The sequence below is a fragment of the Phasianus colchicus genome, chromosome 8, assembly GCF_987193195.1.
Source record: "Phasianus colchicus chromosome 8, bPhaCol1.hap1.1, whole genome shotgun sequence".
Taxonomy (NCBI): Eukaryota; Metazoa; Chordata; class Aves; order Galliformes; family Phasianidae; genus Phasianus; species Phasianus colchicus.
In genome coordinates this window covers 18,623,586-18,644,106 of record NC_143443.1, presented here as the reverse complement: position 1 = coordinate 18,644,106, position 20,521 = coordinate 18,623,586, and the positions used below count along the sequence as shown (strand labels likewise).

General features: G+C 38.0%; 1 protein-coding gene across 2 annotated transcripts in view; it reads left to right on the top strand.

The window, feature by feature from the left end:
• Window positions 1–20,521, top strand: part of FRMPD2 (FERM and PDZ domain containing 2) — a 58,419-nt gene that overhangs the window by 3,569 nt on the left and 34,329 nt on the right. Inside the window, exons 4-16 of one of the 2 annotated variants that reach the window (XM_090145164.1) lie at window positions 772–961; window positions 1,762–1,884; window positions 4,047–4,172; window positions 7,251–7,335; window positions 10,194–10,344; window positions 10,762–10,833; window positions 11,557–11,731; window positions 12,372–12,522; window positions 12,619–12,757; window positions 13,623–13,775; window positions 15,725–15,910; window positions 16,769–16,925; window positions 19,310–19,520. In XM_090145164.1, coding sequence (XP_090001290.1) covers window positions 772–961; window positions 1,762–1,884; window positions 4,047–4,172; window positions 7,251–7,335; window positions 10,194–10,344; window positions 10,762–10,833; window positions 11,557–11,731; window positions 12,372–12,522; window positions 12,619–12,757; window positions 13,623–13,775; window positions 15,725–15,910; window positions 16,769–16,925; window positions 19,310–19,520 — 1,919 coding nt within the window. Of the gene's footprint in view, window positions 1–771; window positions 962–1,761; window positions 1,885–4,040; window positions 4,173–7,250; window positions 7,336–10,193; window positions 10,345–10,761; window positions 10,834–11,556; window positions 11,732–12,371; window positions 12,523–12,618; window positions 12,758–13,622; window positions 13,776–15,724; window positions 15,911–16,768; window positions 16,926–19,309; window positions 19,521–20,521 lie in introns of both variants that reach the window. The other variant, XM_090145163.1, reaches the window with a different exon arrangement.

Sequence of the window (20,521 nt, the reverse complement as noted above, 5' to 3'; positions counted from 1 at the left end):
TGAAAAGCAGAATTCTTTCTAGTAAGATTAATTTTCTTTTAAAAGTAAAGATTACTTATTCAAAGACCATAATAAGAAATTTCCTAATAAGATAGGTAGGGCTGAAAGAAAATCATCATTTCCACATGATTCTGGTGCTTCACATGTGCTTTTTCAAAGAATGGATGGGATGATGGAATAAAAGCTTCTGGACACATTCTATTGCTAAGTGAAATTTCGCATCTCTTGCTTGTTCATAATCTTTTCAAAAATTTGTAGCACACATTTCACTTCATTTCTATACCCATACTTTGACTGCATGCTCCTAACTCGGAAAGCACTAGCTTTTACAGGTTATACATGGTATAAGGGAAAAGACTCAGTAAGTTTAATGACTCTAAAATTTCAGTATTTGGTCTCTATGGCAACAGTTTTGGCTTGCATAACTCCTTAACTTTTTTAAGTTAATGCTTGTTGCACGAATCTTTATGATGCACAGTCTAATTAGCAAAGACATGGAGCAGACTGAGCTGCTGGCTGTCACCTGGAAGCTTCTATACATACTGATGACCCTTCTTGTATATACCAGTTCCCTTCAAAGCTACCCTACATCCCATTAGAGACTCCATTTAGTGCTATTTTACTGCTTGTCCAGGATTGTTCCCATGTAAAGGAAGTTAATGCCCATTTCTCACTCATGATGAAAGCCTTACTGACGTATTTGATCCCAGTTTAGACAGGATTTCAGACCACTGTGAGGTGTGATTTAACTGTACCTCCATGTTGACTCAGTCCCTCCAGCTGAGTGACCAATTACACAGTCTGTTGCTAACACTATGTGAAGATCTGCCACATAAAAGGCTTTCTCCTGAGTCAATTCTGGAAGTATGTGAAGCACATCAGAAGGAATCTTCTTCCTCACCAGCAAATACCTACATAAAGAAAATGGTCCAATTTGTCGTGGGAAGTGTCAGTGAGGTAGGTACTATTCTCCTACTTAATAATCTCCTTTTCAATGTGCGCTTGTCCGAGTTAAAGTAAGATTTGTTTCTAGGCTTCTATGCAGGAAATTGAGTGGGTATGTGTATGAGCTAAAAAAGCAACAAAATCATGTCTCACACCACACTCCTAGGAAATTATAGGCATCCAGACATGCAGTCTTCAGACTGCAAGTGCAAAAGTTGGATTTCTATAAGTCTTTCCTTTGGTTAATAACTGTCTTTAACCTCTACTGAGACTTCATATTCACCAATGAATGGACTTTACACAAGAGAGATTTTCCCATTACCACTTTGGCTTCAGACTTTCTTTGTGATATTCAAAGGAAACATTTTTAAACCACATTGAGAATTTCATTTAACTTCCTTAGCTGCTGTAGAACATTTACAGTACAACCCTGCCTGACTATGAAGCCTTATATAAGTGAACACCTGAGTCTTTTTCAAGCTCTGAAATATCAGCAAACATTTTTGTTGACAAGCTGAAACTGAAACACATTGCAAATATTTCTTCTGCTTTCAACAAGTATTCCTTAGCATTCTGAGGGGACTTTTTCCCCTATGCTATTACTCTATTTCCCACTGCAACAGAAGGTGTCCCTTAAACATCCAGCACAAAAGCACAAAGCCCTCAAAGGTTGGTTCTGCTTTGTGAAGCCTGCCTAAGAAAATGAAGTTGCTTACAAAATGCAAATCAGCAAAGGGCAAGGATCACTTCCTAATGAGTGTCTGAAGTCCACATATCACGTGACACTGACTTGCAGTGCCATTGTTTTCTAGATAGAACGAGTAGCCACTGAAGACAGTACAACTTCTCAGCTTAATAGAAGTCATGTGATAAGGAAGAGACTGCATGAGAAAATACCAGACACCTCACCACTGTTCTCCCACATGAATTTTCACCAAGGTAAAGTAAACCTCTAATCTGAAATGCCTAACAGCTTTTTCTGACTCTCTCTCAAGTCAGATGAATAGTCTAATTTCATGTTGCTCTGATTATATGTAGTGTTGAATAGGATATTTATTGCTTTACGTTTAAATGTCTTAATAATGGAAAGACTCTGGGGCAAGTCAGCAAGACTTCTGTCTCTTGTTTTCTCAAATAACAGTAGTCTGATGGAGGCAAAGCAATGATAACAAATCAGCTTGCACATACTTGACTCTTTTGCATAAGAACTGCATATAAAACAAAAGTGCTTCCAGTGCTGCTTCTTTGCTTTCTACACTTCAGTGTATTTTCAAAGATCAAGAGTGGAATTCTGTGGTGATATCCTGTGGCCATTAAAGAGGATATATTTATCCTTCCCATTTGATTACTCAAGCAAAGATTTGTGTTTTCTTTTTAATATTTTAGTTCCATTTCTCCATTCAAAACATGTTTTGTAATTTCACACATATATTGCTGGAGTAATTTCAAGACAGAAGGCCAAATCCTGCTCACCATATATATATAAGCCAACATACACTGATTTCACATTTTATTTGATTAAAATCAAGATTTTCTTATCGCTCGGGAATTCTCCAATTGTAACTAAGTATGGATTTCAGGTTCAGATGAGTTCTTTTTTCTAATTCTTCTCTCTTTTTATCTTGATTAGACCGTTCTCTTTAACAGAAATCTGTAGGCTTGGGACAAGGGAAGGGTTGACTCTGGCCCAAGATGTACAGATTTTTTTGGATGCTCAACGTCAAATCTATGGACAATCCAATAACTGCTTGGCAAATCACATATATTTTCCATTAATTTCAACTAGAACTAAGCACATGGTTAAATTTCTATGCAACTTCTCTATTAGGTGTTCATCACAAGAAAAGGAGATCCATTTGAAAAGATACAGCCAATGCACCCTTAAATCATAGTGATTCAGGAACTGAACTTATAAATTCAGTTTTACTTAAGCTGGTGAAACTGCTGCCCAAAGGGATGGTCCCATCCTTAGCTGCCTATTAGACTCCAATTCTTGGATCCAGTGATTATGTATCTGGGATGAGTTCTTTGTATTCTAGTGAGTTAAGCAATATGGCTTGTATTTGCTTAAAGGATTTAATGAATTGGTATGTCAATTACAATTGAGAATGCGTGAGCCAAACATTATAATGCAGCATTTCATTTATTTTATTTTTTTTTTAATTTCAGTTAAAAATTATCAGCTTTTGAGATTCTGGAAAAAGTCAAGAGAAAATGCAGCCAAAGTACAGTTAGGCTGCAACAGCAATATTTAGGATTACTCCTTAATCATAGAATCATAGATTCTTAGAATCATAGAATCATAGAATTATAAAGGTTGGAAGAGACCTGTGGAGGTCCTCCAGTCCAACCCCACTGCTAAAGCAGGGTCCCTATCGTCAACTGAACAGAAGAACTTCCAGACAGGTCTCAAATATCTCTAGAGAAAGAAGGAGACTCCACAGTGTCTCCGGGCATCCTGTCCTAGTAGTCTGTCACTCTCACAGTAAAGAAGTTATTTTGCATGTTTGTGTGCAATTTTCTGTGTTCTAGTTTTTGCCCATTACCCCTTGTTCTATTGCTGCACACCACTGAAGAGAGCCTGGCCCCATCCATTTGACTCCCACACTAAAGATATTTGTAAACATTGATGAGATCCCTTCTCAGTCTCTTATTCTTCAGGCTGAACAGACCCAGCCTATTATTAATGGAATTTTTGCAGCTGATTCTGATAATGCACAAAGAAAGAGTAGCTTATAGCTGAAGGTTTTGGGCCTTCAAATATAAGAAAGGAGATCATCTTTCTTGGTTATCTGACTTTGCAACCTTTCAGTTAAGCATGCAGAATACAATTAATATATTAGATTTGTTTTATTTGGAATGGTTGAGAACTGTGATAACTGAGACAGAATAAGATTACTTAAGGCCAGAGGTAGAATTATGTTACCAAGATTTTTTCAGTCCTTAAGGAAGTGAAGTCAGGGTTAGAAGACAGACAAACATGGACTATGTAAAAGTTAGTCAAGCCAAATGTTATTTATGCTGTCTTTTATCACAGAGATACAATGATTTATAATTGAAGTTTGTGATTCACCTTATTTCCTTTCTATTTCCAGATAAAGGGTCCAGATTAATGAATTACAGTCGGTCAACAGAAGATTACAGGCAACTGTCTGTGGACTACAGTGACACTAATAGCATTTCAGAAAGTACATCGTTGATACTGTCTAACCGAGGACACAGAAGAGGTAAGATTTTCCTGAAAAATTATTGTTATTGAACTATGTACTCTTTTTGTCCCCTGAAAAATGAAACTACCTACATACTGCCAAGTGACAGGAACTCCTGTGCCCTTATAGCTACATGTCTAGGGAGGTATGTTTGACTAAGCATCAGGGAATAACCTTTTATACTGGACTCCTTTTAACTGTGTCCTACCAGGCAGCAGCATCACCTCTTTCTTGCTTTATGCCTCTTTGCCAGATGAAGCTGTTCAGCAGATCACAGACAAAGCCTGACAGCATGTTTCTGCCACCTGGCGTTTTGAAACAGATGAGAAGCCATGCAGCTACCCCACATAGATGGCAGTGTCAAGACAGCAGCACAGAAATCAGTTGAATCTTTGAAAAATACCTGACACTTCAATGGTGGGGATTAATGTTTCTTCCAGTCCATTCAGAAACTAAAACTGAGAGCTAGAGAAAACAAACTATCTAACAAGAACAAATAAACAAACCACTTATTGTTTTGTTATCATTTTGTCCTGAAGCTATTGTGTATTTCCTGCTCTGCATGTTGTTTTCATTGTAATAAATGCCAGGTTGCTACGCTGCTCTTCTGATTTACTTTGTCTAGAGACATGAGGGTTGGAATTTCAGCTGTATTTTCAACCCTTTTATGGCAGGAACAGAATGAATGAAGCTGCTTGGCAGAGGATCCATTCAGTGAAGACACTGTGGTAGACATCAGTCAGGGTCCATTAGTAGCCAAAGTCTTATCTCCTGCTGTGGCAGGGATTCAGATGTGCTCTATAGCATGTGTGTCTTTCATCCCAGAAATTTCTTTGCTAAGGCAATACATCTAACATCCACCATATCAGTTATCATGCAACAAGGTATGCACACCAACTGTTAAGTTCACTGATGCTATAAATAACAGATAACTGCTGAGTTTTGCTTGCTTTTTCTCACTGGAGAGCATTAATTTTGGTTTCTGATATATAGCTGCTGTCTATCATGAAATCTGTGGGAACATATTACCCATTCTCCTTCAGATTTGACAAGTTTAAAATTTACTAGGCGAAAATGAAAGGCATAGAGTCTGATCTCAAAGAATTAATTTCCTCCAAAAACAGAGCAGAAAACTTGGGTGCACATTGCATAACTGGAAGTCTGCCAGGAGATAACCTACCAAGAGAAATAGAACATACCCCAGGAAAATAAAAAAGTAGAGCAGCCTCTCAGCCCCCTGTCCCAGAGAAGAGAAAGGAGAGAGTACTCATGCAGCTTCTGTTGATACTTTCTTCCTGTGAAATGTGCTGCTAAAGAATTGCATTTAATATGGCAGCAAATAAAAACCTGTAAGGTACCACGGCTATCCTGCTGAGGTTCATACATGTCAGTCATTTACCTAGCAACACATGGCGAAAGCAAGCTCAGGAGACTGTTTTGAAAGTCCTTTTATTTTTAAAATTTTGGTCATAAACGTGGGAAAAGCTCGTTTCACTAAACCTGAGTCTGTCTCATTCTCCACTGAACCACTGGCAGCTGTACTCAGAATGTGATAAAAATCTCTAAAAATGCAGGAAGAAAACTTGAATGTGAGTGCTTGTTTCCTACAGACATTATTGCCTGAGATAAAGTATTTAAAGAAAAAAAATATATAGGCATTCTTCTGCTAAAAGAAACATTACCATCTGGTAGAACATCATTATCAAGAGAGATCAGTATCTCAGTCCAGGCTGGACTTTAGAAGCTCGCTTAATATATAACAAATTAATCATCTACAGAGTCAACTTCTCTGAAGCTGCATGTTAACCTTAAACATCAAGAATGTATTGGATTTATGATTGAAGCATGACAGTCTTGCCACTGAAACTAGCCAACTTGTCCCAGTGCCACAACAGCTGAGAGTGAGAAAACTAAAGGAAATGTTATGTTCTTGTCACAATACATATACACAAAAATGTAAAATCTCTGAGTAGATAGCTGTGCAGGCTTTCTCATGAAAGATCATGTCATTTTAGAACATGAGACTGTACCTTAACTTTTGTAACTAGGCTTGAGTATTAGGCTCATCTCATATCTTACATTTTGTCAATACCATCTGCATAAAAAAATATAAATAAAAATATTTTTAAAAAGTTTATGTACATTTTAGCAAGGTGACTTGATTTTGTATGTTGTTAAATTGCAGTTGGTGACTGGTACACTGGAATCTATCACTGTGTTTTCATGCTGGAATTCAGAGAGAAGTCTCAGGCTGCAGTTATGGATACTTTACCTGCAAGAAAAGCTGTCCTATCTTAGTTTAACTTATCAGGTCTATCGTTCTGTCTATGTGATAATTTGATACACAGTTCTTTAAATCAGATCACTGAAGTGATCGAAGTGGAGACAAATTTAACATTACCACTCTTCCTTGAGGGATTTAAAAGAGCTCTGATGCTTCTAAAAACATTCATGAAACTACCACTTGCATTACCATTTCTGATTCTACCTCTATTTTTTATTTTTCATTTACTGGGACAAAGAAATGCTTATTCTTTATCTAGCACCAGAGCTGAATGAAATTTTACAGATTTTATTTGCTCACGATTCAAACTATGCTATATCATTACTAGATTTTTATGATGTAAAAACATTTACAATATACTTGATGTAGCAAATAATCAGTGGACTATGTATAAATAATTTTAATTTCAGTGATTTTATATCTTGATCTTATTAAAGCAGACAAGTTTCATGGCTTATTTCCCCAGATTTTGTACCTGAAAATGGAAGAAGAAATACTATAGGTAATTTCCGAAGAGCAAAAGCTGTTTCACAAATTACTTGAAAGCATACGGAAACAATAGGCATTGTACACATGCAGCTATCTTCTGTATTACATCCTCCTAAGGGGTAATGAAGAAGAAGTAACAATGACTACAGAACTGGGGAATATTTCTGGTGTAGTATTCACATAGTCTTATTAAGTAGTTATTTTCATGCCCAGGCAAGGCCACAAGAGAGAAAGTGGTCAGTCTAAACTTTCTGCTTATTCTAATTGTCCCCAGAGTGCGGCTACAATTTCTTCAACCGTGACACTTCCTTCATTCCTTTTAGGGAATGTTACGCAGACACACAGGTCATGGGACCCCACCCTTAGTGGATCAAGGACACAAAGCAGCTACAAGCTCTTCATAAACAGGTAATCAAAACTTATATTCCTGAAGACAGAGGCTGTTGTATTACCAAATGAAGCAGAGAACTAGTGTGGCAATGTCATTACTGGAAATTACTTGGATTACCAACTGAATCTGTTATAATAACAGATACTATTTACATAGAATTAAAGTGCATCTAAGATCAGTTTGGCTTTAACCAAAATTGTACAAATGCTTTAAAGAAATTGAGCTCCGGCCCTGAGCAATCCATACAAAACAGGCACACTGAAATTATCCACTGTCACTTCTTCACCACCGTGTTCTCCCAGATGTTACTGTCCTCTCAAAATAGTTGCACAGCTATTACACAGCTGCCCCTACTGCCAAACTCAGACACTGTGGAAAGGAAAAGCCTGACACAATTTCCACAGATGTGTAGTGGTAAAAAACAGTCACTGCTTCTACTGGAAAGGCATTTTGCAGAGTCCCTATTTGTCTTCATTCAGATTTTGGATCTGAGTCTTGCCTTGCTCTCACATTAGCAGAGGCCTGATCTGTTCTGAAGTGGCTATGCAATACTATGCTTGTGCATGACCGATATTTCAGTAGATTATCTTCATTCCCATCTCAGTTCTCAGATAGATTTACCTCACTTGTGCCAGTTTTATTTCCAGATCTGCACTAGCATTTTATTGAGGAGTTACAGGTAACGTGGGGACGTAAACAGTAAAGACCTCTGCTCTGTCATGAGAATTAGCCTCATTTCAGCCTTGGAAATACAACAGTAGCCTTGTACATACTCAAGGACAACAGAGGATTGTACAGTTGATGCTGGCTCATTTTCAAAAGCCAGCTAAAACACCGCTATTTCCTAGTAAGAGTTTTCTAGACTAGGTGTTATCATGGTGCAGTTATAATTAAGACTCAATAAATGGAGAAGAGATGTAGGTGCTGTTAGCCTCTAGGCATCACAAAGACCAGAATCCCATGGTTAAGCACTGTATAATCCCTACAGACATCCCATTTAAATTGAGTTCTTGACCCAGTTAATCAGGAGTTTCTTCTTTTAACCATGACATGAGTAATTTAGGCCCACAGGAAATGCTCAATTTAGATCAATTCCCAATTAAAAGTATCCCAAATAAACAGTTTGAACTTCCTGGTAAACCAGCCATGATAATCTGATTTATGGGAGATACCTCACTGTACCTCTAAACCTGAAAAAAGCAGGATGCATTACAGTAGCAGCTTTTGTGAAGAAAGAACTGTGTCTAACTACACATGCATATATATGTGTCTACTGAAACCTATATATATATATCACACACCTGGCAAATATATCAGTAGAAGATTCATTTACTGAGTGTTTTTGGAGCAACTTCCATGCTTCTGACTACCAAGCTGGGTTTCAACTTGACATTCATGATCTAAAATGGAGCTGACAGGAAAATGTTCTCCTCTCCTGAAAGATGATCACTCTTTTCCAAATTTCTAGCAAACCCTTTCCCATAAAACTTCAGGAACTGTAAGCCTCACCTTTAGTTGAAAGCACCTGCAATTGAATATCCGGCACGATCACTGACTCTGTTTCACATACAATGACAACAGCAGAGTGGAAATAATTTGTTTGGAACCTGCTGGTTCCCTATGTCAGGCAGCCAACACAAAACAAAGTAAGTATTTACTGCCTATAAAACTTACTCACATAATCACGCTCTGTAAGGAGTCCAGTCATCATCATAATTTACATCTCACAGTCCTAAATTTAAGCTTACAAGTCTATGCAGGGCTACAGCCTATACATAAAGAAGATAGAGGTGCCACGTCTGGTACCCGTCAGTCTGCAGGACTAATAACATGAAGTGTTTGCCACGGGAAAATATAGTCTGTCCGACACAATCTCTTGGTTGTGAGTCAGTAGCATTTTCATACCCACAAATGTCACTTGAGGTTACTTTTAGGGATATTTCATAGTAAAATGATCTTTCTGAGATTGAATATTGAAACGACAATACTTGTATATTTGTATAAGTAGAGAAATATAAACTACTCCAACAAATTTGATAAAAAGCTTTTGAAACTCTCTAGCTATCTGGAGCAACTCCATCACATACACAACAAAAGGATAAAAGAAACAAAACCCCACAAAGCAACAAAAAACTCTTACTTCATTGTAATTTTGGCATTTCCTAAAAATATAATTAACAAAAAGCCATGATCACAAAACATTTCCTTCTGTACTGTGTAATGATTCTTTCTTGATTAGTAAGCGTACATTAATTACATTGCAAGCTTATTCTAGGCATACATTTTTCCACTCACATGGAAAAACTATTAATTTATGGGTTAAAAGTACAGTACAAAGACAGCTTTCTAATCTGAGATTTCACACATCTTTTAATGAAACTGAAAACTCAGTTCCTTAAGACATTAATTTATGTTAATGAATTAGTATTAAAATAATTTTATTCCCATTCCTGGAAAATTCCAAATAATGTAATAACAAATATTGTTTCTGAAGCTTTTTTTGTTTCAAAAAAACATTAAATGAGATATTGATTTCTTTCTGTAGACTTCGCAGAAAGCCCCAGAAATATATGGGGCTAACTCCTGTGCCAGTTGCCTTCAATGGACTTAGGCCAGCAAGATCTGGCTCACCAAATAAAGAAAACAAAGAACTGTTACTAAATTAAAGAGTAATTTTGATTTGTTTATAAACTGCATCATTAATACTATATCTGATAATCTCTTTTCCTGTAATGATGACAACGCGTAATAACTTGTAGCTGACATTGTCCTTGTTATCATAAGATTCTGTCATCAGTGTACCTTAACAAGGTACAAGCCTGTGTTGTTTTGCTGTGTTCTGGTAATCTTTCTCACTGTGACATCTCCTTTGAAGGTCAGTCAGCGCTGTAGAAGAAATCCCTGGTGGAGCTCATAGGAACAGCAGACACAACCTGCTGAGTTTAGGCTCCACCTTCTCTGTGTCTACAAAGGACTACACAGCAGCTGCTACATCACAGAAATGTTTGTTCCAAAGGAAGGAAAAGGTGACTAATGAAAAACGTGTAAGCTGATCTCAAAATGTAAATATCACTAAAGAGAAACTTTTCGTTCAATTGTCATTCATTAATGATGTGCATATTAGCTACTGAGTCATCACTTTAGCTGAGTCTCCTAAACTGACAGAGTCCAGATTAGTCATGATCCAGTTGTGATAACTCGGAACCAAAGACAGTGAAAGGTCTTGTATGTAAAGACTAAGCATAATTAGGCCCCAGAGTAAATAAACAGGAGAGAGCTCCAACAGATGGAAGTCTTAAATCAGCATTTGCACCACATAAGTCCCTGAAGTCATTTAGGTGCAGCATGCCAATCAACAGAAATGGGTTTAATTGGTACCATTCCTAGGGATCTTTGTTATATTAAAGATATATTTTTTACATTTCTGAATTGTCCCCTTACAGTTCTCAGGTCCAGAATTCATTATTTTGTCAAGTGAACCACCAGTGACCTTACAGCTGCCTGGATCAATTGTGGTAAGTACAAGCATTAAGAATTTTGAGCTAATTTTATGATCTTTGAGTTGGGACTCTTTCTGAGTTTCATCTGAGTCCCACCCCAGAACTCTTGTTATGCCCCCTTTTCAAACTGAGTTAGAGTTCCTGCACAAGTACTGAGACTCGAAAGGAGACCATTTAATTCTCATTACAGCATAACTATCTCTGTTGCAGTGACTGCTGTGAAAATAGCTGAATTCATCTTTCTCAGATAAGAATGCGCTCATTAGTACAAGACTTTTGAGACTAAGATTATACAACAAATTACCAAGGTGACATCTAGAGCCAGTTTACTGGACTCCTCCAGTTTGCAAGTGCACCCTTTACCTTTCATAAGATAAAGCAAAAGTCTGATGGCCTAGAGCAGTAAATATTAGGAAAAAAAAAACACCTGGGATTTTCTTCAAATCTAGAACAAGTCCTGATGATTGCAGAATCTATTTTGTTAAGATTCCCTGATTTTTCTTTTGTTTGCTTGTTTCAGTTTTTGTTTTGCTTGTTGTTGGCTGGTTTGTTTTTAATTGGATACGTTTGGGATATGATATGATTTGTGATAGTGGAGGCAGGGATTAGAATAGTGTTGTGGCCAATTTCATCAGGTTGTGCAGGGACTGGAGACCAGGGCCTTAGCAATAAAATGCTGTGGAGTTTGCATTGCTTGTACTTGGTACTTATTCTTTGCTCTTTATTATATGTTCTTAGACTAAGAAAGGAAAATCCTATTTGTCCCAAAGGGATCTCAATGTGATTCTACTCAATGGTCAGTGCCTTGAGGTGCAGTGTGACATCAAGTCCAAGGCAAGAGATGTTTTCAATACTGTGGTGGCATATGCAAGCTTGGTGGAACATTCCTACTTCGGTTTGGCTTATCTGAAAGGTAATTCTGGTACAGCTAATTCTGGTCTCTCCTGACAGTGCCTTCATAGTCCGTTTATTAATGAATTCCAGTAAGATCCTTAAAGATCTTCAGATGTAAGCAGATCTAAAGCTTAAGCAAAAGTAAGTTATGTTCATTTAAACTGTACTGCACTGATGGAAAGCATGTCTACTTTAATACTGTGCATGACTACAGCCACACTGACACTAGCTGATATTCTCATGCAGAAAAGGCTCTGTCCAAGTCATATGCCAGAATAATGCTGAGCCACATTACCCCAGCAGAATTCTTGGAAGCTCTGTACTGCACAAGGCTGATTGTCAATGATCTCAGATGTAATTTGGAGTGAAGAACCTGAATACTTAGCAGAATTCAAGCCTCATAGATTCTTGAATAATTGCATAGACATCATACCAATCCATATCTAACAGTTGTAATCCTAAATTACATGCTAGATGTCATCCTAAATTCTTTGTCAAAGCAGCAGTAGACTAGTCCATAACACCGAGAAGTTGACCTCGACTGATATTCATGATTTTTTTATTGCTAGTGATGTTCTGAACACAGGCTGCAGAATTTTGAGTTATGGAAGTTGTTTTGGGCTCCAGACTTACCATAGAACCACAAATTCTTATTTCAGGTAAGGAGTTTTTCTTTTTGGATGATGAGACTAAACTCTACAAAGTGGCCCCAGATGGCTGGAATGACCAACCAAAGAAGAAAACCTCCATCATCAACTTCACACTCTTCCTAAGAATAAAATTCTTTGTCAGCCACTTTAATGTTATCCAGTAAGTGCATGTTTCTGCTAACTACTGGTAAAACAGTGGCAGGCAGGTTGAGTGGTCAAAGCTCATCTTGTGTTCTTAATCCCTTCTGTGTTCCAGGCACAGCTTGACGAGACACCAGTTTTACCTGCAGCTTCGTAAAGATATTTTGGAGGAGCGGTTATATTGCAATGATGAGACTGCCCTGAAACTTGGCGCTTTGGCTTTACAGGCAGAGCTTGGCAATTATGCTTCTGAGGTGTGGATAAATAATAAAATATTTCTCAGAGGTCTCTGTCAACAGCTTTTGCAGCTTTTGCTTGTCATATAGTTAAAAAATGAAATGTGAATATTGCATAATTTGAACTAAGTCCTTCAGTAATCACATTTCAGATTTAAAGAATTATGAAATTTGTCTGATTATGAAGTCTTAGTGAGCCAGATGAATTTGGCAGTAAATGTGGCAGAATGATGAAAGGTTCTTGATCCTTCATAATTGTCAATGTAGCCAAAGATCCCCAGATAATTAGAAGAAAAATTCCAGTATAGGCACAGCTTGGGTGTGCAAAGGGGTTTAAAGGGATTAGAAAGCAAGGAAGAGAAAAATAAACACTCCGGAATTCACAGAGATTTTGTATGTAGGTTCAGATCCAGAAGCTGCAAAGACAAGAAAGTTGCTGAGAGTGTATCTGAACTTGTCCTTGTAGTTTCAAAGTTTCCAGAAAACATCCTTTCTGTTCTCTGTGATATCTTCAGTTATGCAAATCAGTGTAGCACTCAATGATCTGATGCATCCAATCTGATACAGCCTGACACTGGTTCTTACAACTACGGCTGTCAGCTGTGAATGTAAGACAGCTGGGTTGCCTGTATGCACACCTCTTTTCTTCCCTCTGCACAGCATAGTGTGTGCCCTGAGCATCTGGATGAGCACAGGTGCAGGAGGCACATTTGGCTGTCAGGACACACTATCTGCTGTTCCCTATCTTCTTTTAGGAAATGGCAGCAGGATGACTTCAGCAATATGGGTCACACTGAAAGTGGAAATGCATCAAATAAGAAAAGTCAAGACAGAACAAAAGGCTCCTGTCTCTTTTGTCTTTTCATTTTTTTTTCCCCTAAAGGTACATGGAAAGAGTTATTTTCGTGTTGAAGACTACATTCCAGCAAGCCGAATAGAGAAAATGACCCTGGCACATGTACAGAGAGAGCTTGCTAAATTACATCGCATGAATCGCTCCCTGTTTGAGGATGAAGCTGAACTAGAATTTTTAAAGGTAATTTGCCACACACCAAAGGGTATTTATCTATTTAGTTTCTGATTTCAAGTCTTTATTTGCCATTGTCTATTATTTCCTTGTCTAAATCAATGGATTTTAGATGCGGTGAACAAATTTGAATATTCAACACAAAACTCAAAATTTCATTCTGCTATAGGCACTGTCACTATTATCAACTTATACTCCATTGAAGTATTAGGTGTCTTTCTATTGATAGTTTATAAACTGTTAATGCACATTTCAGGATATTTTCAACATCCTAAGAGCTGCTGCAAGTTTTCAGCATATTAAGAACATGTTGTCTAGATTCTGGATGATTATGAATACAACTATTGAATGTATTAGAGAGAGATAATTGTAAAGCAGGGCAATAAGCACTCTTTTGAGTTCCAAAACTATAGCACATGTTCAGAAATTTTCTAAACAAGCAGTGATTGGTTGTTCAAGACATATGCGAAGCACAGAAGTGAGGAAGGAGTTAGCTGAAGTATTATCTCATATGATCCTTTATCAAGAGTGTTATGATGATGCAGGATTTAATTTTTTTCTTAATTTCTCTTCCTCTCCAAACTTCTCAGCTTTCCATAAAATGGAAAACATCAAGAAATAGAAAATGAATAAATAACAGAAGCCATTTTGCTGCAGTGCCACATGTTTTTATTTATAGCATCATTTCAGTTCAATTGCTGTTTAATTATGTTCGTTTATCATCTAAGACTGTCAGTGGAATTGAAGAAATAGATTGAAGCTTAGCCTTAATAACAGTCCCATCATGCATGGCAAATCCAGTAAAGGAAAGCAGCTTTGTTCATATTTGTTTCAATGAATTCCTGAAGAAGAAGACAACACATCATACACAGTGAGAAAGACAGCGCCCATGGCAAGAACTGCAAATTCCAAATATAAAAGGGATTAAAAATTGAAACCAAGATTTGTATCATGATTATGGATGTCCCAGTTTTCAGGCCCTGAATATTTGTGCTCTGGATTCTTCTTTTTTTCTTTTTTTCTTCTGAAAATAGTTCTTCTTAAAGTGTTTTATTTTGGAAAATAAAATCTCTATTCATGGTTGAAATTCTGCAGGGGCTTCCCACAAAAAAAAAAAAAAAAAAAAAAAAAAGGATATTAGGATAAATTAATATTGATCTGAATATCACAAAAGCAACCAGAAAATCATCATAATATTCTGTAGTCCTAGAAAAGGTCTAAGTCACATTTTAACATTTTGTGGCCAAGAGTAGGAGGTAGAAAGACAAGCATCTAGAACTGCTGGGTGTGGTTCCTTGTAATATCCTCTTCATGATGTTAGAAGAAAACCCCATAACTCAAGATTTGTTGCAAAAGAAATTTTTAATATCTGCTTTTAAAAAATGATAGCAGTGAAGAAATTAACGTATGTACTTGGGTGACTTTGTTATCAATAACAATGCCAGAGCAGCCCTGGCACAAAAGTTGTAGCAGTTTTCCTAAGATCAGCGTATCTGCTGTACTTTATGGTTTCTAATTTTCTTGGGGAAACAAAGACATAGAAAAGAAAACAGAAATAAGGTTTAGTAGTAGTTGAACAGTATTAATCTGTTCAGAAATACATGCAAATACTAAGTAGCAGTAATACTATTGCTTCAATGCCACTGTAAAGTTTAGATTATTCTGCAGGAAATTACATAATCCTCTTAGTTCTTCAAATGAGGTATGTGGGAAAGTGCTATTTCAATTTTATCATGGAAAATGAATGCGTATAGTAGCTCAATGACATATCAAAGTCAAGTGATTATTTTGTGAGGGAGCAGGTATGAAAATTTGGGAAGGGTTTCTAAGCCTTTCTTGAGGGAGTCAAAGAAGATACTGTAAAGACACTCAAAACCCTTTCCCCTCCCATCTACCTACCAATTTTCCTTATGCCTCTTTTTTAATAATACGTGGTAAGCGCACTTTTTCTCTATTAGGTAACTCAGCAGCTTCCTGAATATGGAGTACTATTTTATCGTGTGTCCCAAGAGAAGAAAGGAACAGGAGGGGACATCATCTTGGGAATCTGTGCCAAAGGCATCATTGTATATGAGGTCAAAAATCACACAAGAATTGCCAGTTTAAGATTCCAGTGGCGGGAAACAGAGAGAATTTCAGCTCATGTGAGTTGCAACCAAGTGAAATTCTACTACTTTACACCTCTTCTGTCACTTTTATAACTTTCTTCCATTTGGTGCTAGAATTAGACTGATTTTGTACAGATATGTTCTTTTTGAAACCAGACTAAAATCAAGGCATGACATGTTCATGGATGTCTGGATAGCCAATTCTCGGAGACACTTTGTTCTGGTTTTTGCTGTTGCTCCTGTTTGTTTTTGACAAGGCTGAAGTCAATTACTACAAATCTGAATAAGCTGAGTACTACAAAAATGATGCCTAACCTCTATTCTTTATTCACTCCTTTCCCATCTTCACTTCTCTCTTCCTTTTTTTTTTTCATTTTCCTTTCTGCATCAGGTCACTGGATCTTGACTGCCTTTTTTACAGATCTTACTTTTTGCATCCTTATCTCTTAGTATATGCAGTGTCTCTCAAACACTAAGTATTGGTGACAAGACTATAACTCCTACCTTCTACCAGAGGTGTGCCAATATACCATCTTACAGTACTAATATTCACCACATCTCCCAGTCTATTTGCTGTCCCAAGATAGCCTTTCTGACCCTTGAAGATTTTTCAGTTTCACTTTCAACTGGTTTAAAAAGTTTAAGATCTCTAGGAACAAATTTGCCAAGCCTATCAACCTGCTCCCAGTGCAGGCAATGCCTCAAAGGCTTTTGACTTTCAACAGAGGGCAGTTAAGAGCTGACAGCAGTTGAACATACAATGGGCATTTTATTCAACTGCAAGAGATGTGGAAAGGCAGAAATGTATGTAGACAAATAGGATGAAGATGAACTTCAGTGCCTCAGTATAATGTTTGATATACTAGATGAAGCAAGCTGTGTTTTTTCCTTCAGAGAAAGAAATTCATGATTGAAAGTAGCTTCAGTGGCAAGAAACACACGTTCATTACCGATACAGCAAAGACATGCAAATATCTTCTGGACCTCTGTTCAGCCCAACACAAATTCAATGCACAGATGAATTCCAGGCAACTTCGTCAAACTTCATCAGGTGAGCAGTAAATGTACTTTCACTGTACAGTGTTAAGTGTTATACGGGAGAAAAGAACTCCAAAGAAAAGACAGACACTTTAGCTGAGAATCAGAACCTCCACATCAGCTTCTCTGTGCTTCAGTTTTCCCTTTGCTGAGTAGATGACTACTCTGTGTCTTCTATTTCACTGAATGCTAGAAATAAGTCAAATCTAGTGTATGCATGTGAGTGAAGAGAAGTACTCTCCTGAAAATATCTATGTATCTAACCTCAGTTTTGCAAAAGGCATAATTACATTACTCTTCATGAAACCTGCTGAGAATTATGAGGACACATATTAGTCTTATCTCAATTGTAACCCAAAAAATGTTTCACACAAAGAATAGCAACAGTGGTGTCCAGATATGCTGGAGGTGAAGTTAGTTAGCTGGACATCTTTGCTTAAAACAGGGATTCAAACCCATGGTTCAGTCACAGGACAAAGCCACTAAGTCTGTAGCACAGCAGTCACACTCACTAGATTGCAGTTGTTAGCTGTTCTCATCTACCACGAGGTTTTGCCATGTCTGTGGGAGATTATTGCCTCCTTAGACTTTCATATGCAGTCCTCAGCATGCTCTGTACAGATGGGTGAGGATTGTTCTGGGGAAACTGAGGCACACGAGGAATAACTTAGCGTATGCTGACCAACTGACATCACTCAGCCTCAGTGGAGCAAAACAGGTTTTCATTAGCTGAGGACTCAGCCATTGCATTGAACAGAATCGTGATTGTTTACAGCTACTGAAGCTTTGACCCAATGAGTCATGGCAAGAGAGGAATGCAATGAATTTGTTCCACAGGATATAGCAGGATGATTACCATCTTGCTTCTTTTCCACTAAAATTATTTCAGAGAAAGCAGAATTCCACCTGCACAAATTTGTTACCATGGAAAAAGATGCTAGGATGACATTTAGGATCAAGATACAGTCTTTTTGCTTGGGGTCCTGTAGCTTCATAGGAAGCTCAGTGGAACTATGATTTGTAGCAAGTAAATGAGGCCTAATAGTGTATCTGAAAGTTTGCTTACTCACATTTGCTTGCAGTAATATTTTTAAATGAAAATTACTAAATTCCTAGTAAAACAAAATGATTGAGAACTTAGAAAATTGTGACCCAGGTCTTAGTTACAACTCCTCAAGTTACTGAAGCCAGCCAAACTCCACAACTGTGTGGCTGATTCTGAGGCTCAGTGCACTTGCTGCCCCAGAATAAAGGGCTCTATGAAGGCAGTGACAGACAGCAGCTCACAGTGCTGCCTTTGCCACCACAGGGAGTCCACAGATTAGTAGTCTGTTTCTACATGAGGGAAACTCTTCCTTCTCCTGCACTGTTAATATGCATAAGCCACAATCTCTTCAAAACTTGCTCACCATCCTCTGCTTTGAAATCACCATGGCAACACTCAGGCTGTGCTAATACCATGGGCAGCAAGGCCTGCTGCTGCCTTCATGAATGTGTCTGATCAAAGCTGCTGAGGATGAGGGAGCCCAGATTTAGTGCTGCAGAGCAGGACTCCAAAAAGCTGCATTCAGAGTAGTGTTTGTTAGGACAAGGCATTGAGGGTCAGCTGGCACATACAAGCAGAATGAAAGACTATATTTGTGTGAGCCAGTACCAAGCTGGGTTCTTGTTTTACCTTCAGACATGCCTTTAATTGCCTGCTGTTCTTCCCCCTTCTAAGTAAGGAGTTCCTTCTCCAGCACTACCTTGTTTTAGAGAAATAAAATCTTCTTATAGGATAGATATGCAGAGCCCAGACATCATTAAATATGAGATGTCATACACGGGTGGAAAATTGGGTACCAAGCATTAGCACAAAGAAGGCTCTCACTTAATTTCGCTTGGGCAAATCTCTCAGAGTAAAGAGCCAGCTCCATGGCTCCTCTTTCATCTTGTGAGAGCATGTGTTAGTAGTACTCCTGTCTTCTCATATATACATACTTGATGAGGTGGGCTAGTGAAAGATGAGGAAATACCAGCCTGACTGATTCAATCTCTGACTGACAGAAAAGTCTCCATACATAGAACTTTAAGAGTATGCAATTTATAGAGATACTCATGTTTAAATTACGCAGGACTGTACATTTTATCTGTCAAAGTGGATTCATAGTATAATTCACAGAAATGGAATATACATACAGTGCATACTTCCTATTAAATCAATGGATTGGAAATTCTTTTTAACTCACTTCAAGTCTTAGATATTCTGAAATATACCAGAATGAATATATCTGTGATGTCAACCTTTTTGCTGGTGCATTCAAAATGTTAGGCAGGAAGCAACATTTAGTTTTAGAAGATGGGGTAATGTCAGCAGACTTATCTTTCCCTCCTCTCCCTGTCTCCCTTCTTACTCAGAGGAAAGTAAATTTATGGAAATAGACAAATCAAATTCTGCATATGCAGCTCAGCATGAACACCTTGCCCTGATTCAGAGACTATCTCGTTCAGAAAATGTGCTGTATGGGACAAACATGGAAAACCTTTCTGCTGAGATGATGAGCAAGTCTTGTGATAACCTTAGTGTGGAAACCAACAACAGGACAAGAGAAAAAAGCAATCTGGGAAGGTAGGTTTGCTTTTTCTATTGAGCCTGTGGAAGAATACTCAGTTACAAACAGCATCACAGCAAACCACTACAATTAGACGCAAGGAAAACTTTTATTTTGCACTGCTTATTCAAAAGTCCAAATCAGGACTGGGACTCCTTTGTGCCAATGATAGTGTACACAGGCACAAATCTAACAGTCTAACAGATAAGACCTTGAAAAAGATTGATTTAAATTTTTACCAGGTTCGGGACTTGAGCACTTACTAGCTTATGAAGATGTATGAAAGTATCTGTATCCAGTTCTGGGCTCCCTGGTACAAAATAAGACAGGGATCTCGTAGACAGAGTCCAGTGCAGGGCCACAAAGATGATAAAGGGCCTGAAGCATCTCCCCTATGAAGAAAGGCTGGGTGACCTGTGTCTATTCAGACTTGAGAAAAGAAAAGTCAGGGGTGATCTTATTAATGTTTATAAATATCTTAAGTGTGGGAGTCAAAGGGATGTGGCCAACCTCTTTTCAGTAGTCTGTGGGAACAGGACAAGTGGAAATGGCCATAAAGCTGAGCATAGGAAGTTCTGCACCAATATGCGAAGGAACTTCACAGTGAGAGTGATGGAACACTGGAACAGGCTGCCCTGGGAGGTGGTGGATTCTCCCTCTTTGGAGATACTCAAGACCTGCCTGGACACCTTCCTGTGCAGCCTGCTGTAGGGATCCTGCTTTGCAGGGGGGTTGGACTCAGTGATCCCTAGAAGTCCCTTCCAACCCCTACAATTCTGTGATTCTGTGGTTCTGTGAAAGTAAGGGACAGTTAAAGTGAAGTCTTTATTAAATGTATCTTCTCTGGAAGTTGCAGGAGATGAACTGAATACACAGTGGGACCTGATTTTGAGCATGCCTTACCTAACCAATTCCTCCATGTCTAAAGGTGCAAATCACAAAGAACAGCATAAGAATTCCCTTTTTATTTACAGTGGTACACTCACCAGTGTAGATGGTTACTATAGCTGCACACAAT